We start from the raw sequence: 27,116 nt of genomic DNA, 5'->3' as shown, positions 1-27,116 counted from the left end.
CTCCAGCTATAGCACCACCTATCAGAAATGTTCCCCTGGGGTTACCCTTAGAACTGCTCACCCAGTCAAGGCCACATCAAGGTCCATGCCTGTGGAAATAAGGTTGATGGCCATGACTTTGAGGTCATGCAGCATGTCCCAATCCACAAAAGAAATATCTTACATCACCCCAGAGACATAAAAATAGCATATCAAGATATGGTTGTCAAAAGGTTAAAAATATAGTTCCTATAGATATATAGAGTAGGCACATGTTGTTAATGAAGAAACTAGCAGGATGGAAAAACTGGTTCAAAGAAGTATACAAGTCATGAATGTGTATATAGTCAGTAAAAATTTTAAAAAAGGTTGTTGGCATGAAATTTTGTAGCACCTTTATTCATAATTCCAAAAACTAGAAATAATCAAGATGTCCTTCAGTAAGTAAGTGGATAAATAAACTGTGGTACATCTTGCATGAATACTATTCAGCAACAAAAAGAAATGAGCTATCAAGCCACACAAAAAATGGAGGAAACTTAAATGCATATTACTAAGTAAAAGGCTACATATTCTATGATTCTAATTATACAACATTCTAAAGAAGGCAAAACTACAGAGACAGTAAAAAGATTGGTAGTTGCCAGGAAAAGGGAGAGAGGAGACAGATGAATAAGTGAAGGATAGAGGACTTTTCACTGTGCTTTAAAAAAATATCTTATTTATGTATTTTTAGAGAGAGGGGAAGGAAGGGAGAAAGAGAGGAGGAACATCAATGTAAGAAAGAAACATTGATCAGTTGCCTCCCACATGCCCCTAACCAGGGACTGGGCCCACAACCCAGGCATGTACCCTGACCAGGAATTGAACCGGCAACCTTGTGGTTCATAGGCCAGCACTCAATCCACAGAACCACACCAGCCAGGGCAGATAGAGGATTTGTGGGACAGTAAAACTCTTTGAAACTGTAATGGTAAATACATGTCATGATACATTTGTCAAAACCCATAGAACATTATAGCTAAGAGTGAACCACAATGTCTGCAATATTTTAAAAAATCATCTAGGAGGTTGGTGGATCCCAGGAAGTAAGCCAGACCATGACATGAGAATCTGTATTACACAGGCTATGGAACAACCTCACTGAAGGGGGAAGGGGAAAGGGTGCTGACCTAAGCAGCTCTGGCAATGAGTGGAGTCTGCATGACTGAAGGTAAAAGAAGTCAGACATAAGCACTGTACTCTAGCAGACAATGTGGTTTCCCATCAGGGCACAGATCAACAATTTTGATACTGTTCTACATATATCCTGGAACTGAATAGTAATTAAGTGGATGGTGGCTGGTGGAAGACACACTTTTCACTCTTGAAGTGATAATTTATAGGTAATCAAGAGGAGGCGACTAGAAAGATCCATATGGTTAGAGTTGGAGATATCAGTAAGAACTCATGTTTATCTTGATGAAGGTACAGAAGGTCACATATAGAACCACTCATAGACATGTGCGCACACACACAGGAGTTCATATACACACTGTATTTCTGTGCTGTCTGCTGAGTGGGCCTAAAAGAAACACCCAACTAGAAACAAGTACAGCTAGCATCTAGTGTCCTTGAGTCCATGTAAACATGATATAAATAAATGATTGAATTAATTAACAGGTGGGGGAAGAGAGATAAATCTCCCATGAAGAATTCCAAGTAAGTTATGTGGATCCTCTGCCCCTGAGGAGGGGAAGCAAAACTCCTTAGGTATGGACTGCACACAGCAAAGAGAACAGAGTGGAAAGGGAGAAGAAAATGTAGGTTTACAGTGGAGAAAGCTGACAAATGCTGCCAGGTGATCAAGGCCAACATTGTCATAAATCACATTGCTACACTGTACCTTCTCGATATGACGCAGTGAAAATAGGACCTCACTTTGTGGTCTTTCTCCAAAATGTCCATAACGTCAGTCTAACCATGCAGAAAACATCGGACACACTCCTCTACACGGACACCTACAAAATCTGACCACTACTCCTCAAACCTCTCAAGGTCACCAAAAACAAAAAAAAACCTGCCACAGCCAAGAGGAGCATAAGAGACCTGACCATTACATGTAATACGGTATTATTCTGGAAGGAATCCTGGGACAGAATAAGGACATTAGGTCACAACTAAAGGGATCTGAGTAAAATATGAACTTTGGTTATTAGTAATGTATCAATATTGGTTCACTCATGATAAAACATGTACCATATTAACATAAGATGTAAAAAATAAGGGAATCCTCCATACAATGTTCTCAACTTTTCTATAAATGTAAAGCTATTCTGAAAAACAAAGTATTAAAAAAATAAAAATTGCTAAATTAGATATATAACTATACTACAGAGCAATAGGGTCTTAAACTTTGGAGTTATCTCTCCACCAGACAGAAATCATCTGCCCCTCTGCTGGACAAGAATAATTAGCAGCTTATCAATTATCTTCATTAACATCTAACTTGACAGAGTGTAAGCCATAATCAACATAAGTTGTCAAAGTTTCATTCCCTGAGAGGTTGGCCATTAGAAGGGCTTGCTGGCCTCAATGTGCCAAGATGACATTTGCATGGATATATAGTCATCCTTTCATCTAATTTAGAAGTTTTGGATAATTTTATCTTAACAGACATGGCCTGTAACTCTTACACTGTTTTCTTCACAGAAATCATCATTACTGGATAGATCTATGATTCTTAACTTAGGTCACACATAAGGCTGTGACATCTTACAAACACACTGCTAACGTGCCACCAAATACTGATCAATACATAAATTTTATTTTTGGCACAACTAAAACACAGTTACAGAGATGTTCAAAAGATGAAGCACAAGGTGAGAAGGTTATAATAACAAAATAGAGCTATGTGCAACTTACTGTAAGGGAGTCAGATGTTATCAATTGCCAATACTAAAGGCAATTTTATGCTAATTTAAACAAGTGAATGAAAGGCCAAGGCAGTGGTAAGTTCTTCTCAAACAAAATATGGGCCTAAAAAGCTGTTCAGTGAATAAGGCAATTACCATACATGCTTTCATGGATACCATAAAAAAAGTGTTAAACCATAAAAAATAAATTGTCACATGACAATTTATTGCTTACTTTTTTAACTGTAGTTTTGAATATTTTAATCTCTTCAAATATGCCACAAATATTCTAGCATACAAGAATGGGCCAGAAACTTGAGTTGAAAGTCATTGAGCCAGACTGTCAAAATGTCAAAACTAAGAGAAAGCAAAAAAGATGGGACCAGAGTGAAAGACTGATAGATTTCTGACCCCATCTGCAAATCCTCTGACTTCAAGATTAGGCACTAGACTGGAGGCGGGGGGGGGGGGGGGGGGGGGGGGGGGGGGGGGGGGGCGGGGCGGGGGGGGTACTTCTGGGCCCATCCAGGCCTATGATTACATTTCAATAAGATGGCTCATATGTCAAAGAATTCATCTCCCACCAGCTGATCCCAAGAGAGAGAAAAGAAGGGGTAGAGGGAAGCCATTTTTTTTAAATCTAGCTGAGCCTTAGACCACTGTCAACACTGTAATTATATTGCCCTTGCTGTTTATTTTGGTAATAATCGGGAAAAGGTACATGGGATAATTTAAAAACTAAATTCACTCAGTCACTTACAAAAATATTCAACTGGCTTATGTTTGGAGCAATAAAGTGTGAAAGTCACACAGCATTCAAATTGTAGCCATGTGTGACTTGGCTTTTTTATTTGAAGGAAAGAAAATGGTTAAGCCTTAAGCGATTGTATTTCTCTCTGTCGCTCTGACTCTGAGGGAATAATGAGTTCCTGCTGGTGACACAGTGGCTTGGGGAGGCAAGCACAGAGGTGGTTTGGTGCACTTCCAAAGCTGTGTGTGTGCCTTTTCCATGAGACCCTGGTTCTGTGGGAGGGACAGTTATTGAACATTGCTGAAACAGGGGCTGGGAGTGCCACGTGTTAATGTACAGTCTTCCCCCTGAGATCCCTAAACCCTTCTCAAACATGAATTAACCTGAGCAACTTTACTACAGAGCACAGGGCACAGCTCTACATTCATATATTCATCAAAGATTCATATAGTCAACCACAAAGGGCCTCGCTACTATGTTCTAGATCCTACACCAGCTGCTGGGGATCTTTTTCGAGTTCCTTGGAAAGCAGATCCCAAGATAAAGAGAGATTTCATCTCTCTCCTCTACCACCCTTTCTAGATTTTACTCACCCTTGGCCAATCCAGGTAGCCTAGGCTGCCTGCCTGATGGACTGATCCAGAACCTCAGCCCTGAGTCCTTAGCTGCTTGGCCTCGTAAGTCATAGGTTTTAAAGTTGCCCATTTACCATTATCCCTGGCATGGAAGCACCAAGAGATGGTAAGAGGCACCCAAGTGAGTCCTCTGGGCTCCCTTCAACTCCTCCATGCTTTCATTATACAGAGCAACTCTACTCCTCTTGGCTATTATGGTCAATTTTGCCCACCAGTGCAGTAATTCTTTTCTTTGCCGGTTCCTTCACTGACATGAAAAGCCTAAAATGCCCTGACAGTAGTCACAGCTTCAAGTTCAATGTCTGCCTGGTGTTTCCCTTGTGGGAACCAGGACCTTTAGTATGACAGAGCCTAAAGCTGCAAGCTTGAGAAGCAGTGATGGTGAGAGGATCCACACCAACTTCTACTTCTACCCCTTGGTTCCTGTGCCTGTAAATTCTAATTATTAGAAACATAGCAACATTGCCACTGATTCAGTGCATATACTGCACACTGGAGGACAGCGCCCTAACAGTAAAGGTTATTGTCCCAAGGCTAACACTCCACTGAGCCTTTAATGGTCTGTCCACTGTCCCCTTAGACTACCTACTTTTAGTTGATCAGATATCTGGTAAGACCAGTGGCTCTCATGGCCATGTTCCCATTGCCACAATGCTGTGCAGGATGCCACTTCAATAAATCAGGAATGCTGTGAGTCCTTGGATGGTGGCACTAACAGAAACATGTGGGCAGAGCAGGTATCAGTTTTGGTAAGGACACACTGAAATTGAAATCACTCTGCCACCAAGTGGATAGTCTAGTTTCCTCAAGGCTCATCATTAGTCATCCATACCCACGAGATTAGATATCTTGTCTACCTTACTGTTGAGAGCTTCCTCTGCAGTGGGAGTTCTCCAGTGGGCATTAATACAAGATATACAAACTTCATACCCACAACCATAGGTTCATCATCATGCCTCTTCCCTAGGTTACCTCATCACAGACCTTCCAATCTGGTTCCTTGTGAGCCCCGACCAAAGCAGCCATGTCATTCATTTTTGTCTAAGAGTTCATATCAATCTCTATCTCAGGCCACTTTTCCCTTTTTACAAAGTGAACTACCAAGTATACTGTTTGCATCTATCTCCATTGCAGGGGTTACCCTCGCCAATTCCTGTCAAGTCCACTGAAGAGGAGCTATAACGTGGCAGCTGTCTGCTCCACCAGCACTGAGATTCAGTGATCCTTCTCTTCCACTGTGCTAGTAAATGGGTAGTAGGTGGCTGATTAACTTTCCTGCTGTCATAAGTACAAGGAAAAGATGTGATATGAAAAAGATGGGATATTTTTTAAGGAAGCTCTTTGGCACATAAGAGTGTTTTTCCTTGGTGACTCCTCCTGCCAAACCAGAAGGTAGTGCTGGGCTGCAGAATTCAGAATTTCTCCCATAAGTTCCTTGCCCAGTGGGTGGTCACTACTACTCCAGCAACTGGCCAGAACATGACACCCTCTGCATAGCAGATCAGAAAAATATCTGTGCCAGACCCCGCTCTGCCTGCTTTTGGGGGGGGCACACTTTAGGCTGCGACTAATGTTATTACCAGCTTGAAAGCCATTGCTACAGAAAAATGAAAAACTACAATTTGGTTTTGGCCAATCCTGGCTCACAAATTGTGCTCCAGCCTTGTGAGAGATTGGCATTCCTAGGAGAATAAAAAAAAATAAGAACTCTGAAAGAGGTCTGCCTTGTGTTGATTTTTTAAGGGATTTAGAAGTTGCTGGATGCTTCGAAGTATTGAGTGACTAATTTCCCTTCCTTTTTTCTAAAGGCTCACATGGTAAGCATTTATTTTCTAAAAACATGCCAAAAGGGTAATTTTTTCCAAGTTGGAATATTATTTTAAAATGTAAAATACAGTCCCGATAGCAAGTGTTATCGATATAGGCACTTCAATGTACACACAGCAAATTAAGAAGTATTGCCTTTTTTTGGTTTCAGGGTTTGGGAGTTAAAGAGAGAAAAATTCCAAATGTTTCTAAAGTGCTTATTTTTCTTTGAGATTCAGGTCTGCCTACTGAATGAGAACGGTCAAGCCAGGACAGTTGGCAGCTCCAGGTAAAAATGCGCCTATGATTTGTTTTTAGTTGTGTTATTACACCTTTCAAGCCAAGGCTGCAGATTGGCAGTGCCCTGGGGAAGGGAGAGAACTGGATACCACCCACACCTCCATCCGTGTCTGGAGCAGGACCACACTGGAACTGACCCAAGCTAGGCCTCCCTGTACTACTGAGTTAGAGCAGCACCCTCAGAACCCGTCTTTACTTGAGCCCACTCTGCAGAGGCCTGTCTGGGGACATAAACAGATTTACTAAATGTGTGTCTGTTTGTGTGCTCAGAAGTGTCTCTGTCAAATCCATCATGTAGGTTGTAGGATGGTGATAAAACAGTATGTGAACCACTACCTGTCATTTGGTGAAGGTGTACACCTTTTACTCCAGAAAAGTGCTGATTGAAAGTAAGGTATTCTGTCTCAAGAAGTAGGTAGTTGACCTTAAATTAAAAAAAATAACTTCTAAAAGTAACAGTAAACTGTATTTTAAGAGAAACAGTTAAGTTCTTTGTATATTATGAAATTCCTTTGATTAATAAGTCACATTATTTATGGACTGTTGGAAGACAAACCTCTCACTGTACAAACTGCAACTGATCATTTGAGAAAGGAACCTAAGGATCAGGAAGAGCTTTTTATCATACTGATGCATAAAGACACACAAAGCATGGCACAGATATAAAAAGGGGCCAGCATTTTTAGCAGATGCCTTTTATAACAGAGTTGAGAAGGCTGCTGTTTGGTAGCTCTAATAACGAAGAAAATGATGGAGAAGGGGTATGAGGAAACACCGCCTCAGTGAAACGCAGTGGGAGACAAGGAGGATATGGGAGAGGTCTGGCTCCAATAAAAAACAAACAAACGAACAAACAAAAAACAACTATAAAAAAAAACCAGGATGTGAAAGAATTCCATTTTCTAGCTTCTACACCTCTCCCTGAAAATATGAATCCAACTAAACAGATTTGACTGCAAAAATCCACTCTTTCCATGTCTTCCATGATAAGAAGAGTGTGTTAATTTGGATAATACTAGTTGTGATAATAAACAGCCCCTTAAAAAAGTATATAATAGCTCAAAGACCATAGAAGAGTTTATCTCTTCCCCATAATTCAGTGTGAAGAAGATATTCGGAGTGGTTTAGCAGTGCTCTTCCACACAGTGAGTCAGGAACCCAGACTGCATCTGTTTTATGGCTGTGTCATTTCCTAGGGCCTTGTCATCTGCATCAAAACACTGGAAGGGGGACAAGAATAAAGAGGGCAAAACTGCCTCTTAAAAAACCTACCTCAAAAGTGACATGCAGAATTCTACTCACATGTCAATGGCTAAAACCGATCATTGGCTAGTTACAGTCTATTACTGCGTGTAAGGGTGCAAGAAAGGTAGTCTACCTGTGTGCCCAAGGAAAAGAAGAAATGGGTTTTTTGATGAACAGCTAGCCATCTGCTTGGAAGCAGATAATGCTTTATTCATCTTTGCACGAGTGCCCCCGGATGTGCATGGCAGGGTTTACAGTAAGTAAATGTTAGTGAAACAAATGAATGCTTGAGTACTACTGAGGTCATAGTAATAACCACTTATAGGGCAGTTATTGTGTGCACCTTTCTAAGTTATTTGCACATAATATCTTATTTAATCCACAAAGTATTGTGTACTTTTATGGAAGAGGAAACTTAGGCACAGAGATTAAGCAATTTACTAAAAGTCATACAGCTGTTAAGGGACAATGCTGGATTTGGAATTGAGATTCCTTATTCTTATCCACTGTGTTTTGCTGCCTCCCAAAGTGTAACTTTTTAAAAAGTTTTTTGAATTTTCATTTATTAATTTTAGAGAAAGAGAAATGTCAATTTGTTGCTCCACTTATTTATGCATTCATTGGTTGCTTCTTGTATGTGCCCTGACCAGACATCGAACCCACAACCTTGTTGTATCAGCACAACACTCTAACTAACTGAGCTACCCAGCCAGGGCTCCTAGAGTATAACTTTTAATCACAACTTTTATTCATGCACACAAGAAACAAGCTTTTAGAATTTTACAGCTCAAAGTTTAGCATGACATAATGTAGTGTATCTCAAATTGGATTCCTGGAGGAGTTCACTGAGTTCACTATGACAATTTTAAAGTTCTAAGCTTCCACTTTAATGATAATCTTAAAAAATACCATAGAGGGTATCTAATTTTTTCCTAAGAGTTTGTTTGTTCATTCATTCATTTATTCATTCATTCATTTATTTTCAGAGAGAGGGGAAGAGGGAGAGAAAGCAAGGGAGAGAAACATCAATGTGTGGTTGCCTCTCACGTGCCCCCAGCTGGGGACCTGGTCTGTAACCCAGGCATGTGCCCTCACTGGGAATCAAACTGGTGACCCTTTGTTTCACAGGCCAGCCCTCAATCCACTGAGCCACACTAGCCAGGGCTAGAGAATTAAAAATATATTACTTAATTCTCTTTCATTAAACTTAATATCTAACTTTGAGTCTCCTATTCTACCAGGAGTACAACCTCAGATCTTCTTGCTCCCTCACCCAACATCTCCAGGGTTTTGTCACAATTCCATGACCTTTCACAGAGCCCAAACACTGAAGCATGGTGGGCTGTGAGGGAGGAAAGCCATTTGTCCAAACATGAAATCATGGAGCTGTGCTGTACACCACCCCCTCCCCCATTTCATGCCACTGCCTCCCAATGGCCAAATCCAAGCAGAAGCCAAAAGGCAAGAGGCTGGATGATAAAATTCATATGATCAGCCTCTAAGGGCACAGATCAGGATTGAGAAAAATGAAGGTATGGATGGAAGATAAGCAGCACATTAAGGAAGAGTATACTTAGAAGTGGCTTTCATCTGGAGGCTTATAGATCACGAAGCACGAAAGCCTGCAATCTTTGCTTTTCTGACCAACCAGATCTCTTCCATAAGGTCATAGGCCTAGAGCTCAAGTACCTGCTTGAATGGTATGGGTAGGAAGAAAGGGTAGGGCTGGAGAGGGACAACACAGGGAGAAATCAATAAATAATTATTGGAAATACTATCTCCACAGTATAAGCACAATTTGAATCATCTGGATGACCACCTTACAATCTCTTTTTGCCACAAAGTTTCAGGGCCGGCATTTACATTTAAAAATATATTAACCCCAATTACTTCTTTGTTCATTAACTCCTACATCCATTAAACATTTATCGAGCACCCACTGTGTGCCAGGCAGTGTTCCAGACACCAGGAATACAACAGTGAAAAAGGCAGACAAAGGGTGCACCCTCAAGGAGTGAACATTCCAGTAATATAGTTTTTTTTAATTGTCATGGGCCAATGAACAATGGTGGACTTCATAACAAAATAATCAATTGGGCCAAGCAAAGTCTAAATTGTATCATGGGGTGCTATACAAATCTAGGAGTTTCACAGTAGCTCAAAGAGAAAACAATAATGTGACAATGAAATCATCACATAGCAGTTAGAAATACCAAAGTAAAAAACAAAACAAAATTGCACCATAAGAATCAATATTGTATTTATATTGCAAACCTCAATTTTATTTCAACACAAAGTTATACTAATTGTATTTAAAGTTTTGTTTTTATTTAAGTTCTGTACTTGCTTCTAGTTCTGCTGTTATATAAATGTCACAAAGAATGCTTATGTCATAAGCATGAAACATCCAGTTATATGCTTATTTACTTAAGAAACATTAAAATAATTTTAGTCTACACAAGGGGTCTATGGAAATGGTTGCCTTTAAAAACAGGGGTTATCTTCATTCAAATTTGGGAGACCCTAGGGTAGTGGAATCGGACTTTATGTTATTCTAACCTCAGCTTCCCCACTTAGCAGCAGGTTATTCAAGATCAGTCTCTGCCTCTGCCTCTGCCTCTATGAAACAGTGAAAATACTAACACATATAGAGGCTGTGTTGGGAATTAAATGAGATAATGTGAAAGAGTTGTCTGGCACTTGCATGTGCTTAGTGAATGTTTATTCCCTTCCCTTTCTCATTTTGAGAATGGGTGATAAAAAGAAAATACTTGAAATGGGAAACTAAAGACCATGTCTTTAAACAACTCCTTCCTCTCAAGAAAATGGAGCCAAAATTTAGCCTGGAAATTTCCAGTCTCATCAACTAAAAAACTGTTCAAAATGTAAATTTAGAAAAAAGAGGAAGAAGCCACAGTTAAAAAAGAAAGGCAATGCTTATGTTACAAATCTAAGTGAAAGAGTATAGCTCCCAATTTTTTGAGAAATAAATGAAATGTTGGAGGTATAACCCCTCAAAATTCCCACATAGCACAAGTTACCTTAAGAAAATAAATTTAAGAAAGGAGTGTTGCTTCTCTGTATTTGCCCATCCCAAGTACCCAAATCCTTTCTATAGTAGTTTGGACTGGGGTTGTTGCTCCTTACTTCCAAGACCCTTTTGGTCTTCACTTTTGCAAAGACTCAAAGTTCAAGCCTCACCTTTAAGCACAGCTGCCTATTTGATTTGTTAACCCAGGTAATGGTTTTCACAGCTCTCAGTCCTGTAACCCCAGCTTGGGAGCTTTGTCTTGAAATTTTAGTTACTGCTTCAATCAATTCACTCTCCCCCCTACCCCTACCCCCACCCCCCACCAAGTGACTTATTCTGGGGTCAAAGGAGGTGGACTTATTTTGTTCCCTTTGGAAGGAAGAATCACTTCCTTGTTGGGGTTTAAGCTAAAAATGGATTTCTACCCTACACAGAGCAATGGTTTCTTCCAGTGTAGCATCAGCAATTACTTCCCCAATCTTCTGCTGCACTCACACACACACATTCTAAAAAAAAAAAAAAATACTCAGACTATGACCCTGTAACTCAGCAGGGGCAAGAACACAACTGAATGGACTGGGGAGGATGAACCACGGCAGGTGATGACTAAGCTGTCTTAAACACAAGGAGGATTTGACCAGTTATGCAAGTAAGAAAGAAATTTCAGAAAAAGCAAAAATGTATGCAAAAGTTATGACATAAAGGAACCGAGAGTAGTTCCATGTGACTGCAGAGTGTGTGGTTATGAGGAGAGGCAAGATGAGAAGTATAATATATAGCTATGCTTTTATAGTCAAATACACTCAAGTTCAAACCCCAGTTGTATAAAGATTTTTTAAAGTTCTCTGAGTCTTGGTTTCCTTATTTGCATATAGTTATTTCAAAAAGGAATGAGATCATGTATATAAATGATAAAAGACAATAATGACATATAATTTGTGCTGAGCATATAGTAGCTGATTTTACTATAAATTTATTAATATACAAGGCTGGCAGGTTAGGCAAGGACACATTATGAATATTTTAGAACATGGAGCTAATTCAACTAAGTCTTGAAAGCTACTTGGAGCCACTGAAGGATTTTTAGCTGGGCATGGATTGATCAGGTTTCTGTTTTCATTAAGGCAAACATTCAAGCACAAGGCAGTGTGCAAAACACTGTGGGGAAGGTGTCTGAATAAAAATGCTATCTTAGTCTCCCAGTCTTCAATTCACTGCCATCAACGTGACAATTCAGTGTAGGTCTGGAGCTGACTTCAAAACAGGAAACTCTTCACTACTTTCCATTTACAAAGTGGGTGGAAGGAAGCTGGAGTTGGGTAAAGAAACATTGTAGTGGAAAGTCTAACCAGAACCAAGTGGAGAGACTTCTAGCCCTGATGGCAAAGTGTTCCATTTTCCTCTTAAGAGTATTAAAAATAATACATGCTAAGTGAGGGTCACAAAACCTCATGAAATAATCATGACTTAGTAATTCCTCATGATGTATTGCTTATTTTTTAGATTGATATAAACAGCCATTAAAGGAACTCCTTCCTTGAAAGAAAAACAATATCAAAGTCAAAATGAGCATTCTTGCCTTCTGCAGCAGAGCTGCTGAGTTGCTCAGAACTAATGGAAGTGAAGTATTCTAACACAGAACTATACATAGTATTTTCTGTCATAACTTACTTAAAATTTGCATTTACTAAGGCAGCTGAAGGTCAATACCAGACTCCAAATCAGGTAGGAATACATTCAAATACAAAAAGTTAATTTATTGTCTGTTTTTCCAATGCTACTTTACAGGAAGTATTTCCATGCAAATGCTGACCTCTTGTGGTAAGAACCAGTTATTTCAAGAAGCTATCATTTCAATGGAATTTAAAGTAATTAGTATTATGGGTAGAAATTAAATGATATCTTAATGAAAAAAACCAACTTCATCTACAAAATGCCTTTTCCTTGGTACTCCCCACAGCTTTCTCCTTCCTCCACACGATTTTATATTCCTTTTAGAAATTATAAATCATGTTCACTTCAACCAGTGACATTTATTCCCACTGAAAAAAGTAGATCTAGTTCTTTAATTTTCACTGCCTTTCACACTCATCAATTGAATATTTAAAATTATATTCATTGGCTGACTCTTGACATGTCTAATTCTTTGGCATTACCAATAGTACTGAAACATTTTTCTTAAGAGATTAAAAAATATATATAGACAATGGTTAAATTGTAAAGATTTTATTTATTTATTTTTTAGAGAGGGAAGGGAGGGAGACAGAGAGTGGGAGAAAAACATCAATGTGCAGTTGCTGGGGGTCATGGCCTGCAACCCAGCCATGTGCCCTGACTGGGAATCGAACTTACGACACTGTGGTTTGCAGCCCGCGTTCAACCCACTGAGCTATGCCAGCCAGGGCTTAAATAAATAAAATATTTTTAAAAAATGTTTCAGTAACGCCAGCCAGGGCTTAAATAAATAAAATATTTAAGAAAATGTTTCAGTAACCCTGGCGAGGCCATGACATTATCATCTGCAAAGGGCGGAGAGATCTCCACTGTGGTAGCCACCTTCACGAAGCTTGAAGAGCTAAGGATGCAGCTGCATCCTGTGGCCACCTCTTCCCTCGTGGGTGCCAAGTGGACGGAGACAGAGATAGAGATGCTGAGGGCTGCTGTGAAGCGGTTTGGGGATTATCTTAATCACATCAGCTGTGTCATTAAGGAATGACAGTGTCTCAGATAAAGGCCACTGTGAAACACAAAGTATATGAAGACTCTGGTGTCCCCCTTCCAGCTGAGTCACCCAAAGAAAGGACCCAAGAAGGTGGCATCTGGTATCTCATCGCCTCCTCCAGCTACCCCTCCATTAAGCAGTTCCAGTGTCCCTGAGGCCAGGGTCCCCCCATAAAGAAGCAGAAAGCTGATGTGACCCTCACTGCCCTGAATGACTCCAACACCAACAGTGACCTGGTGAATACTGAAGGGCTAAGAGAAACTCCTCCAACCAAAGAACTCGACTTGGACCAGTCCTGACCCTGGATTCTGGCCTTCTCATGACTTCTGCTGATCTTCCTCTGCTGTCTGGCTAAGCCTTCCACCCCTGACCCCTCCCAGGGTTCACCCTGGAGCTATGGATCACCTAGAACTCTGAGCAAGGCCTACATGAGAGAGGGTCAAAAGACCGCTGGGACTGTCCCCTTGCTGTTCCTGTATAAGCATCTGCCCCCAACCCTTTTGATTTGTACCTGATGGACGTTTTTATACAGAAAAAAAATAGAGATTTCCCTCTCCAAAAAAAATTATCCAGTTTTATCCATTTTGTCAAAATGGCAGGATTTCCTTTTTTAAGGCTGAATATTCTAGTGTGTATACATACAAAGCTTGTCCAGAGGGTTCCCAGCTATATATTATGAAAAATATAGACATTTGTTGAAGAAGATACAAGATACAAGAAACACTGTACATAGGACAATGACGCTTCAGCCCCCTTCAAAGTAGGCAGCTTGGGACCTCATATGGTTCTTCCAATAACCGTAAGTTGCCCCATTGTATTTTCCTGAATCTCATTGATGGTCTGAAATCTCTTCCCTTTAAAAGGTGATTAGTTTTGGGAGAAGCCAGAAGTCACGGGGCACCAAATCTGGGCTGCAGAGGGGCTGAGTCACCTGGGTGATTTGATGTTTCACCAAAAAACTCTGTACAAGACATGATACATGAGCAAGCATGTTGTCATGATGAAGCTGTCAATCACCAGTTGCCCATTGCTGCAGTCTTCTGAATCATCTGAATAGTTTCCATGGAGGAATGTTCAAGCTTAACACAAAATTTGATGCAGAGTCTTTGCTCTACTCTCTCAGTTGTTCTGAATGTGATGGACACAGTACACATGTTCACTCAAGGGCGTCTACCACTCCCACTGACAAGTACAGTGAAGTCATTGTTCACACATGCACATTCCAGTCCACTCTCCTTGGTGCCAGTTTACACCGATGTTGCACAAATTGTACCCATTATATTAACAGTGGCTGGACTTTCTCCAGGCAGAGTATACACACATGCACACAGATTCACACACTTATAGTGTGTGTGTATATACAGTACATGTGTATATGTATATATATATATATATATATATACACACGCACACATATATATCTCACATTTACTTTATTCATTTATCCATGAATAGACACTTAGGTTGTTTCCACATCTTGGCTATTGTGAATATGCTTCAATGAACCTGGGAGTGGAGATCTTTTTGAGATAATGACTTCATTTTCTTTGGATATATATGTGTATACACATACACAGAGCTGGGGTTGCTTAGTCATATGGTAGTTCTGTTTTTAATCTTTTGAGGAACATTCATACTGTTTTCCATAGTTGCTGCACCATTTTGCAGTCCCTCCAACAGTATACAAGGGTTCCCTTTTCTCCACATCCTCATGATTATCTCCTCTTTTTGATAATAGCAATTCTAACAGGTGTGAACTGATACCCTATTGTGGTTTTGATTTCCATTTATCTGATGACCAGGGATGTTGAATATCTTTTCATATACCTGTTGTTTATTGTATGTCTTCTTTAAAGAAATGTCTATGTAGGAACATTGCCCACTCTTTAATTGGGTTATTTGGCTTTTTGTTATTAAGTTGCTGGAGTTCCTCATATCTTTTGGATATTAACCCCTTACCAGATGTATGCTTTGCAAAATTTTCTCCCATTCCATAGGTTGTTTCTTTTTTTGAATTGATTTTTAGAGAGAGGGAGGAAGAGGGAGAAAAGAGAAACATCAATTTGTTGTTCCACGTAATTATGCATTCATTGGGTGCTTCTTAAATGCCCTAACTGGAGATTGAATCCACAACCTTAGCATATTGAGGGACAATGCTTTAACCAACTGAGCTATTCTGCCAGAGCTTATAGGCTTTTAATTCTTTTGTTTCCTTTTCTATGCATAAGTTTTTCAGGTTGATAGATTCCCACTTGTCTATTTTTGCTTTCATTACCTCTTTTCTAACTCTTGTTCTATAAACTGTATTTTTTTTTATTTTCTCCAGTGATCTTGGAGGTGCACATATTATTCTAGGTTCTAGAAATAATTATTTGTTTTTAGAAATCTACATACTTGAATCTATTATTTTTAATTAGCTAAGACCCAACAAAACAGTTTATTTTAGCCCTCCCCTGCTTAAATAAGATTAAGAATTCAGCCCTGGCTGGGTAGCTCAGTTGGTTAGAGTGTTGTCCTAATATACCAAGGTTGTGGGTTCAATCCTTGGTCAGGGCACATACAAGAATCAACCAATGAATACATAAATAAGCAGAACAATAAATCAAGGTTTCACTCTCTCTCCTCTAAAATCAATCAATAAATAAAAAATTTAAGAAGTCAGCACATTTCCCTCCCTTATGTCAGACACCTCTTGGTCTTGTTTCCCATTCTTTGGCCCCACTTTTACTTTAGCCACTGCTATGACAGCCAAGTCCACACAGGTGAAACTGGAAGCACTTCACTTCAGCTGTATCACACATACATTTTTTTTGTTTTTCTGCCCCAGAGCTTCTCTAATATTGTACGGTGGCAAAGAACCCCTGTGGGAGCCCTCTATGTATTAATGCAAGCACCAGCAATGTCCCCTAAGTCAGCGTTTGATGAAGGGGGACTGGGTGTCAATGGATAAATGCTTTCCTCCTTTCTTTGAGCAAGCAATTTTGAGACACATTATATATATCTTCTTAAAAGATTCCAGTGAAATTGAGTTCTAATCAAACTACAGCAGTGACCAATACTATGACATACTTCTGCAATGGCTTTTCTTCCTCTGTTTCTCTTTCCCTAGTTCCACTGCTTTTTTGGATCACTTCTCAAATAAATTACCTGGACACAAGACTTGGACTCTATTTTGGGAGGTGACCCATAGTAAAACACTCCTCTTCCATCCTTCTCTAAACTTTCCCAATGTTGTTGACATTTGAAGTCTTAGAGTCATCATTACTACAGAAAATAAATCATATTTACCAGATCATTTCCAGTCACATATGATAGACTCATATTAATATCTACAGCCACTAAATTCACCCCTCACCTAAGAGGAGGCATGCCTGCTACTTTGCTGTGCATGCAAAGAAAGATCCACCACTACTCAGAGGTAAAATTCAACTACAGATTTCACCTGGATCATAGGAAGTAGTAGAGGTGTGCAAAACCACTCCGGGGGTGTCCAGCCTGCAGCCTGTGGGCCACGTGCAGTCCAGGATGGCTGTGAATGCAGCCCAACACAAAATCGTAAATTTACTTAAAACTTCATGAGATTTTTTTTGTAATTATGTGTCGCAATGTATTTAACACGTGGCTCAAGACAACTCTTCTAATGTGCCAGAGAAATGCAAAAAGGGTGGACACCCCCGAGGGACCATAATCTCTAGCACAATGGATAATTTGAAGTCAACCCACTCCATTCAGAACTTCATAGGGGTAGCCTAGCCTCCTCTTTCTGACATTGAGAAATGAAAAGGAAACTAAACAATAATTCACAAAATTGTAGACGAAACCCACCTCAACTCCTGCATTAATTGGGATATTCTGACAGCAAATGAATGAAATCCAACCCCAAATAGTATTAAGCTACAATAAGAGACTTAATAGTTCATATAACTTAGAGCATAATAGAGCTGTCATCTGACAAAAAAAAAGCCAAGTTCAAAATAATTTGCAATTAATCTCCCTTCCCACTACCTTCCCATCTCTCTCCCTACATTTCCTCCCCACTGAACACCTTTGTGTTACTCTCCTTTCTTTGCCTTTTGCCCATCTTTCAGCTGTTTCTGTGGGTTGGCCTCATTTCCTCTTTATATAGATTGGCATTCTCTGAATAATAGGGAAGATGGCATCACTAGCTCAACTTTCACCACACCTCCTGAAGTAACAGAAAATTGTACAGAACCAATGGATACTATCCTATTGGCTGCCCAGCATCCAAATACCCTTTCCAGTAGGAGGAAACTCCCAAAACAGGGCTTTGCAGGTCACCACAGAAACTGAAAGAGGGAGGGTGGGCATAACTTTCTCTGTTCTCTGCAAGCCAGGGCACAAACACAAGACCTGACTGTAGCCACTCAGATACTCCCAGTCAAGACTTTGAATCTAGAGGAAAAAGTGCACAGGTCTGAAAGCTGGAAACGGTGCAGGACAGCTGGAGCAGCATGTTGTGGTGCTGTGTGTTCAGTGACATGGTGGCAAGCGTCTTGGGGCCACAGAGTCCAAGAGTACAGCCAAACCATTAAAAATGGAGTCAGCAGGGATATCTTAAGGGTGAAACTATGTCAAGCTTCCATTTAGTTCAAGCTTTATCTCCAGCCTTCCACTTGGTTGCATGAATTTCCTGATATCCTCCCAATAACTTACATCTCAAAACACTAACCGAAGGAGGCTTCTCTTGTTTATAAAAACGAATTCTGACAAGTACGGCAGCCATATTTTCCAGCTGCAGAAAAAAAATGTCAGAGACTTTCTGCTGGCCAGGTCTGGTCATATGCCTGCAACTGTTTTGTCTATTACAAGGACAGGGTGAAAGGGGGTGGGAATAGTGAGTGAGGAATGGGAAATGTGCTGAGCATCCCCTACAATAACTATTAGGACTGAATAATCTTAACCTTTATTTATAAATATGAACACATAATGAAAAATCACCAGTCATATGAAGAAAATCAGATGCTCCACAGAGTGGAAGCAAGGTGACTAATGAAAGCAAATGTCTCTCCTCTGAAACAGTTTATGCAAAAAGTGGAGAACTTTTAAAAACAAACTTTGTGTTCCATGAGATTCCAGAAGACTGTAGTGTGCAGAAGAGAATGAAACTCTAGAGAATTGCAAAGTCCTGAAGAATCTGGCTCTGTTCTTTTCTACAACCTCTTTTTCCACTGCTCTCCATCTTTCTCACTATGGCATTCCTTCAGTTCTCAAATGTGTTAACCTTTTTCCCTAACATAAGCCATTGCACATGCTGTTCCTTCTACCTGAAATGCTCTTTCTTGCTTTCCCCTGTCAAATCTCACCCTCACAAATATGTAACTAATTTCCTTCCCACCCTTTAAATTTTAACTTAAATAGCACTTCCTGACCCTGGCTAAGTAGCTCAGTTGGTTACAGCATTGTCCTGATATGCTAAGGTGGCTAGTTTGATACCTAGTCAGGGCAGATACAAGGATCAACCAGTGAATGCATAAATATTATAAGAGGAACAACAAATTGGTCTCTCTCTCTCTCTCTCTCTCTCTCACACACACACACACATAAATCAATAAATTATTTTGTTTTAAAATAGCACTTCCTCAGAGAAATCTTTGCTACCAGAGAGGAACTTGTAGATGCAGAGAACAGACTGATGGTTGCTGTGTGGAAGGAGGGTTGGAGAACTGGGTGAAAAAGATGGAGGGATTAGAAAGTGTAAATCGGCAGTTATGAAGTATTTATAAGGATGTAAACCACAGCATAGGGAATATGGTTAATAGTGTTGTAATAACTATGTGTGATGCCAGGTGAGAGCTGTGCTTGTTGGGAGGATCACTTTGCAAATTATGCAAATGTCTAACCATTGTGCTGTACACCTTAAACTATATGGTGTTGAATGTCAGCTGTAATTGGAATAAATAAATAAGTACTGCCTAAGTATTCTCTACCACAGTCTCTTACTCCTTTGATTTTGAATGACCTTGGAACTTAGTTACTTAAGCATTGTTCACCTCAGGCTCTTCTGAAAACTTGGAATAAAAAATACCTACCTTATAAGGTTGCTGGGAAGATTAGAGTTCATACACGTAAAGCACTTAGAATTCAAGCACACAACAACATTCAATAGATGTTAGCTATTATTTCAATCACAGCATTGATCACATAATAAAATTCATTTGTTTTTATCTACTTTAAAAAAATATGCTCTCCCAGAGTAAAAGCTATGTGCGAGTAGTAACTCTTCTGTTTTGTTCACAGTGCCAGGTTTATATATATTTATTGAGAAAAAACAAACCAAGAAAATATTTTCTGAAAATGAATGAATAGCAATACCGTAGGACAGTGTGGTGGCCATGCAAGTGCTCCACTCAGATCTTTTGCTGTGGGCAGCACAACTGACTGACAGCGGAGCTACTGCTTCTGGATCAATCACATTTGCACAGAGCCAGGCTTTCTAAAGCTGCTTCTAGTCGATGTATGAGCATGGCAGAGATAGTAGACTGGTTCTGGCATACTGTAATACTCTTCCAGCTAGGAGATTTGATTGAGGACTGCCCACGGGCAAAGTCAAACTTTGTTGGTGCTGTGTTTCACTTAAACTTTCTACCTAACCATCCTTTCTTGCACTGTGGTCTGTAAGCTCTCCCTGCCTACCCCTGCTACTTCCATAATAAATCTCTTGCACATCAAACCCTAATAGTTGGTGTCTGCTTCTCGGTATATCCAAACTAACACAATCAGTATCTCCAGAAATAAACCTTGAAGTGAGAATTTGTGAGCAAATGATTTATTAAGGTGATCTCAAAAGAGCCCAGTAAGGGGTAGAGAGACAGGACAGGAAATGAGAACAAGCCAAGCAATGGTATAATTTCAGGCAAAACCTCTCCCTAATCCTGCAGGGAAGCTACACTTTTCATGGCAAGAAGTCATCCGCTATTTTATTTCTCACCTTGAATTAGGCTTATCTATGTTTTCCAACCAAGCTCACCAGACAGGATTTTACTATGTATACTAGATAATGATATATACAATACTTAGAATTTTATAAAATAATAATACTGCATATATGACCCCATATTGTACCTGTGACTGGCAGATAATAGGTCCTCAATAAATATGTATTGAATGAATACAATATTAATATAAAGTGCTTGAAAAATGCCACCACTCTATAAAGTACAGCACCTACAGTTTTCACATAATTCCTCTATTTCAACAAAAATACTCACAAAGTGTCATTCCTCTCCCATTATTATTCACCCAATTTCCATTCCTTTCCCTATGAAATAGTCTCATTCTTTTTGCTCAGCTTTTACTCTCAAACATCAGTTCCTTGTCAATGTAATTCTTTCAATCCATTCAAATTACAGAAAGATAGAAAAGGGAAAAGATGACAAAGGCCCAGAACCTGAACCAGTGAAAGCTGCAATCCAATATCCTAATGTGGTTGACTGGTGAGCTTGGAACAAAAAGTTTCTTTTAGCCTGAGCTAGAGGATGAAGACTCAACAAAAGCAGACTAAACTGCCCCATGGTCCACATCTGCTAGATATCACCACTCCAATGGTAACTTGAATCTAAGATCCCACCAAGAAAGAGAAGAGAAATAAAGATGCAAATGCTTGGAACTGATCTAAACCACAGAGCCTAGCATTTCCCAAAGAGGGTATATCCTAACAGAGAGACAGTGCCTTGTCCATCTTATCTTCACTAGCACAGGAGGGAAAACAAGTGCACAATAAATCTAAGTGAAGAGATTACTTGCGATTGGATGTTTGCCCTTTGACTGCTATTATTACATACTTTTAAAAAACGCACAGTGTGTTATTGATGACAATATGATCCTTAACCTTATCCACCTAAGAAAATAATTTATGAGACATCAACCAGGCCAATGAGTTAGTAAAGATCCAAGAGTTAAGACCAAATACAGGCTTTGGGACTAAAGCCAGGCTCAAATCCCAAATTAGCTTTCTCTAGCCATGTGACCTAGGAAAGAGGAGCCTGTTTCTTCACTGATATATAACTATGTACAATGTTGTTATAAGAAGTAAAAGTAGTACAAGAAAAGTATCTGTCTCATAGAAGGTTCTGACTAAAAAACCATTATAGAACAGCATAACATAGTGTAAGGAGGATGAAATTTGGAATCAAAACCCATGGGTTGTCTCATTTGGTCATTTACCTGTATCAAGAGCCCCATTGCTTTGAGTCTGCATCCTCATGTATAACAGGCCTAACAGTTGTATTACCCACTGCAAAACACCATAGGATGAAATGAGGTATTATATGTTAAGTGCTGTGGGAACTATAAAGCGTTTATTAAAGTGATCTAAATGCTAAAATATTTTTACTGTAATGATTTTTGATAGATGTCTTCTGAAAATGCATTACCTACTACTTCCTGGCTTTTTAAAATACAATCTTAAGGTCTCAAATCACACTGATATCTGTACTATCTTTGCCTTTTTGAAGATGTCTAGATCAGATTTTTTTGTTGTTCTTTTACTTTTGTAAAACATACATAAAATTTAGCATTTTAATCATTTTTAACCATTTTAAGTGTACAATTCAGTGGCTTTCAAATACATTCACATTGTTGTGCAACCATCATCACTATCCAACTCCAGAACTCTTTCATCCCAAGCCAAAATCTGTACGTACTAAACAGTAACACCTCATTACCCCTTGAATTGCTTTTTTTCCTATTGTTTCTTCAGTCAGCAGCAAAATAGTTCATTTCTCTCCTTCCCTCCAAATACACTGTCAGCTATAACTCGGTAGGAACCATAAAAGCCATTTTTAAAAACATAATATTCTTTGGCTTCAAACATTAATACAATCTGGTTCCAACCTTGTCTTTTCATCCCTTTTTGTTTAGAACTCAATATTAAACAGCTATCTTTCACTATGCTTTCTCCCTTCCACACCTCTGCTCATACTGTTCTCCCCACTGGGAATGTCCTTCCTATTCACCCCCTCCCAGGCCTACCTATCCCTATCCCTTCTTGGTCCAGCTCATATTCTATCTCCTCCATGAAGGCTTCTTGATCACCTCCTATGTTCTCTCTCCTTTGATGTCTTACAGCAGCTATTATCTAAAACATTTGTGATAGAAATTATATACATACTGTAATGGTTTCTTTTATGTCAACCAAACTAAGAGCTCCTCAAAACAGGAATTAAGCTTTATCATTTTGTTCACATACATCTTATTCCTTCCATACATATTGCCCATTGTGTGCAATGCACCCAACAAATGTTTGCTAAATAATAGAATTCTAAGTGACTGGGCTTTGACAGATGAGTCAGTGAACTCCAACTTTTATGTTTGAATTTTTGCAAAAAATAATTTTTCTCTCTCCCAGGTCTTAGTTGTGCTCTAGATAGTTAATACTCATTTGTAATATGATAATAACCCTATTACAGCAGATACCTATTAAATTAGTTAATAACACCTTGGCTAGCGTAGCTCAGTGGATTGAGCACCCACTGCGAACCAAAGTATGAAGGTTTGATTCCCAGTCAGGGCACATGCCTGGGTTGCAGGCCACGGCCCCCAGCAACCGCACATTGAAAAAAAAATATTTAAAATTAGTTAATACCAGTTTGTTTGCCAATTTTGAGATTTATACAATCAAACCTGAATGATTCTGATTTTAAAAAAGTCTGCAGTGTTCCAGGTAGCCATCACTGTTCGCAATTCCCACTTACAGGTAATGGTATACAGTTATCTTTTTGTTGTCTTCCTGTATTTTCTTTGCATGCTAATGAAGCTTAGGTAAAGCACAGCTAGCTTCCTTCTTTTCGGTACACGTGGAAGAGAAAGAACGAGCAGAAAATTCTTACGGTTGGGTCAATATATAAGTTCTTTCCCTACAGCATAATTTCAACTAAGAAAGTTACTGCTACTTGGCTTCTCATTCGCCAAGTCTCTCCAATAAGAGGAAATAAGGGAGCAAAATGATGAGAAAGCAGGGTTTTGCAAGGGGTGCCGCTAACCTGGACGCGGAGCCACCAATTTTCCTGTCAATGCGGAAAACTGCATTCCTCCTCGGTTTTTCTTTCTGTAGAGACCTATATATGCCAGCAAAGTTAATTGACTCCAAAATATTAATAATAATCCTTAAATTGCCATACAAGCCACACTTGCATTCATTATTTTATTAGAGCTTTTCAGGAGTTCTGTGGCATAAGCATTATTTCTATTTCACAGAAGAGCGAACTGCTAATGAGCTAACTACAGGGCCCATGAACTGCAGGGCTGATGTGTAAATCCGGAGCTGACACTACTCCTTCGGGGAGAATGAATGCGGTCCGGCAGCCCACGGCCACCACTCCCCCAGCCTGGAGCTTTCCCAGATGAGCCACCTGCCTCGGATTCTCCGACAGCGGTTACCTTCCCAAGTAGCCCCGTGAGCCGTAACTAGCCCGGCTTCCCCAAACCCGGAAAACCGCCGCAGTGCGCCTCCCGGCCTATGCCCAGCTCGGCAGCGCAGAGGTTACAGGGCGTGGCCTCCCATAGGTCGTCACTCCAAGTTACCCACGAACCCGGACTTGTCATTGTGTGGCTGACTCGGGCTTCCAACGCCCACCCGAGGTCGGTCACTGGTGAAGCTCCTAGTATCCAGCCGCCCCGCCCCTTGGCTCACAGGCCACTCTAGCCGCGTACGGAGCTGGTTATCTCGTTGCTTCCGCCTTGACGTCATCCGTCTGCGCCGCAGCGTGGTGGCGGGCACGCGCAGCCGAGAAGATGTCTCCGACGCCGCCGCTCTTCAGTTTACCCGAAGCGCGGTCGCGGTTTACGGTGAGCCGAAGGCGGGAGGGTGCACGCTTGAGCCGGCGCTACTTTTTGCCCTCCTCTCCCAGAAATTACTGGAATTTTGTCTTGGGATAAAGAGGGCACAGAGGTGTATACGCCTCAGCGTCGGCTTCTGACCCCGTCGAGGGCTGGGCGGTGGGAAAGGCGATTTACCTGCCTCTGCCCTCTGCTGTCCGCCTCCGCCATCCCGCCGGCGGGAGTCAGGACTCGACGTTCTGGGCGCCTGCGTGAGGGGTTCACTTATACGGTCCAGGTCCAGCTTCCCTGCATTGCGCGCTTAGCCGGACAGGTGTTTCCAGAACCGGAGGGAGCTGCTGACAGGGGAGGGCCGGAGTGGTTTTAGCCCAGACGACTGGTTCTTGCCCCGCCTCCTGAATGCCGCCTCTTCATCACACCTTTAACCCTCTAAATCTCACTCCTAAGAGGCCGATTGAAAGATGTTAAGTAGGAAAGGCAAACAGATCAACTTGGGAAGGTTTGCCAGATGTCATCTTATTCTTATTCATTGGGGAAGAGTCGTTTTAGCGTTTGAGAAACACCTTGCAGAGCGTCTTCATGTTAGCTTATATAACTCTTAGCAATGTTAAGTAGGCTAAGTTTTATTATCCCTTGTAGATGAGATAGAAACTGAGACAACCGCTCCAAAATAGTTGTGATTTACTAGTATTTTTTTTACTTCAAAGCCATTATTACGAAGGTCATGCTATTACCTTCAGCATGAAGAACCCTGATTTACTGTATTTTTCTTTAGCATTTACGCCAATATTTAAAGTAAAGACTCAACTACTCAGATATTTAACTGTGCCAGTATAGTTATTTATAGTAATGTCAGCGTGAAAATTCTGTGAAAGAAAATTGATTCTTTTTGGTAAGAATTTTTCTTGCATGAGGTTTTTTTTTTTTTTTTTACCATACAGTATGGAGTCTGTTTGTTTATATCTTGTTTATGTCATCAGAATTATTTTCTTTCTGTGCATTTTGCTGTAATCTAATATCTGGTGATTTAAGTTTCTGCTAAGAGTAATAGGAATATCCAAGATTATATTATCTTTGGAAAGGACCATTTAATTGGAGGTCATCTAGTGTAGTGCTTCTCCAGCTTCAGTTTGTGGTGGCATCACCTGGAGATGTTAAATGTAAATTCTGATTCAGTAGATTTGGAGTGAGGCATGAGTTTTTGCCTTTCTAACAAGTTCCCAGGTGATGCCACTGCTGCTGCAGGTAGTAAGGATCAACGGCAACCCTCTTATTTAACTGATGAGGAAAATGAAGCCTTAAGGGATTTGCCCAAGATGACATAGCCTATTCTTGGCAGAGTCAGGGATGTACATTTTCAGTATAAATTTAACTCCTGTGAGGTACTAAGGTGACTTTTTAAGTGTATATGAATTTTCACAGGATGAATGACTTTGCAATATGTTTGTCTTTCAACTATGACTGTTTTCAGACAATCAGCAGATATTTATTCAGTGTGTACTATGTTTGAGGGACTTTGCTGAGCAACTACCTAAAGGAGGTAGGACTTCAGGTGGGTCCTGAAGAATGGATAGAATTTGTATAAACAGGTGGGAAGAATATCATGAATGTGTGAATACACTAGAGTGAGCTTGGTAGAACATTATGGGCGGGGTGGGGAATGACTAGACCTTAGTGCAGGGTATGTGTTAGGGGGAGTGGGAAATAAGATTGGATAAATTGAGTGGGATAATATTATGAGGGACCTTGTGAGGAGATACAAAACTTCAAAACCAAAATCTGTAAATAAGGAGCCATTGGAGACTTTTTTTAAAGCAGTAGATTCTCATTGATGCAATAGTTGAAGAGATGGTAGGAGGGAAATACTTGAATAAGAAGGTCAAGCTAGGAAGCTCTTGCCAGGCTTAAAGTGATGAGGCTGTATCAGTAAGTGGTATTTGAATAAGAATTACTGATAGAGTGACTGATAGGAAATTTTTCCCAGTTACAAACATTCTTGTAGACATACTATTAATGAATAACATGTGCTTTTAGTAAATAATAAATAGAAATCTTTCCACTTATTTTCTATTTTTATTTTTCTAGAAGTCTACCAGAGAGGCCCTAAACAACAAAAATATCAAGCCATTGTTGAATACCTTCAGCCAGTTACCTGGCAGGTAAGGCATTGATATTCTGAAATATGCTTGCCTGAATGTTCGTACTTACCCTGAACTATTTTAAAAATGCAGTTGTCTTTTGTTTTTAATAGTGAAAATGAAAAAAAATGTACCCTTGACCAAGCTTTCAGAGGTGTTCTAGAAGAAGAAATTGTAAGTATACTTTTATTTATTGGCAAATTAAGAAATTGCTATATTTTTAAATTACGTTTATTCTCAAAATGAACATTTAAATATGATTACATTTTCTAACGTGAGCTTGCTACTTTGTGAAAGCTGACTTGATCATAGTATAGAAGTTATGTAATGATTAAGGATTTTGACAGCACAGGTGCAACTTCAAGTGTTTGGTTTAATAAATGAAGAGAGCTCTCTCCAAGTGAATAGTATGAGAAAAGTTGATACAAGGTCTTCCTGAGCAAGAACTAGAGTTCGATGTGGGCCCTCTCGCATTCAAGTCCAGTCAAACATAGGATGTTTGCAGCATGGGAACTGGGGTTCCATACTGTCATTTTCTTATGGTATCCTCATTAACATAAAAAAATAGCATCTATCTAACTTCAGCAGACAAATTTAATTTGAGAGTAATTTCTCACACTCTAAGTGTGAGAAATCTGAATTTATTTAACATTAGTGGGGCACTCGAATGAAAGGAAAAGTTTCAACAGTTTATTCTTGGTTAAGTGAAGGTTGGGTCCCAAGGAGGTAGATCTTATGTCTTTGGTGATAATACAGTGCTGTCTTCTTTTGGGCAATTCTGCATCAAAATTCATTTTTTTCCTTTTCTTCACACCTAC

At 39.9% G+C, this 27,116-nt stretch overlaps 1 protein-coding gene and 1 pseudogene across 1 annotated transcript in view; both read left to right on the top strand.

Annotated features, from left to right (window-relative positions):
- The first annotated feature begins 13,147 nt into the window (after positions 1-13,147).
- On the top strand, positions 13,148-13,919 carry LOC114505949 (annotated as a pseudogene).
- A 10,144-nt stretch (positions 13,920-24,063) lies between these two features.
- The window catches only part of THOC1 (THO complex 1), a 49,245-nt gene continuing 46,192 nt past the window's right edge, over positions 24,064-27,116 (top strand). Inside the window, exons 1-3 of the mRNA XM_028523918.2 lie at positions 24,064-24,169; positions 26,246-26,319; positions 26,412-26,472. Of these exons, the coding sequence (XP_028379719.1) occupies positions 24,116-24,169; positions 26,246-26,319; positions 26,412-26,472 (189 nt within the window). The 5' untranslated portion in view covers positions 24,064-24,115. The remainder of the gene's footprint in view (positions 24,170-26,245; positions 26,320-26,411; positions 26,473-27,116) is intronic.

This window comes from Phyllostomus discolor, chromosome 9, assembly GCF_004126475.2.
Source record: "Phyllostomus discolor isolate MPI-MPIP mPhyDis1 chromosome 9, mPhyDis1.pri.v3, whole genome shotgun sequence".
NCBI classification, from domain to species: Eukaryota; Metazoa; Chordata; class Mammalia; order Chiroptera; family Phyllostomidae; genus Phyllostomus; species Phyllostomus discolor.
This window is presented reverse-complemented; position numbering and strand designations above follow the sequence as displayed.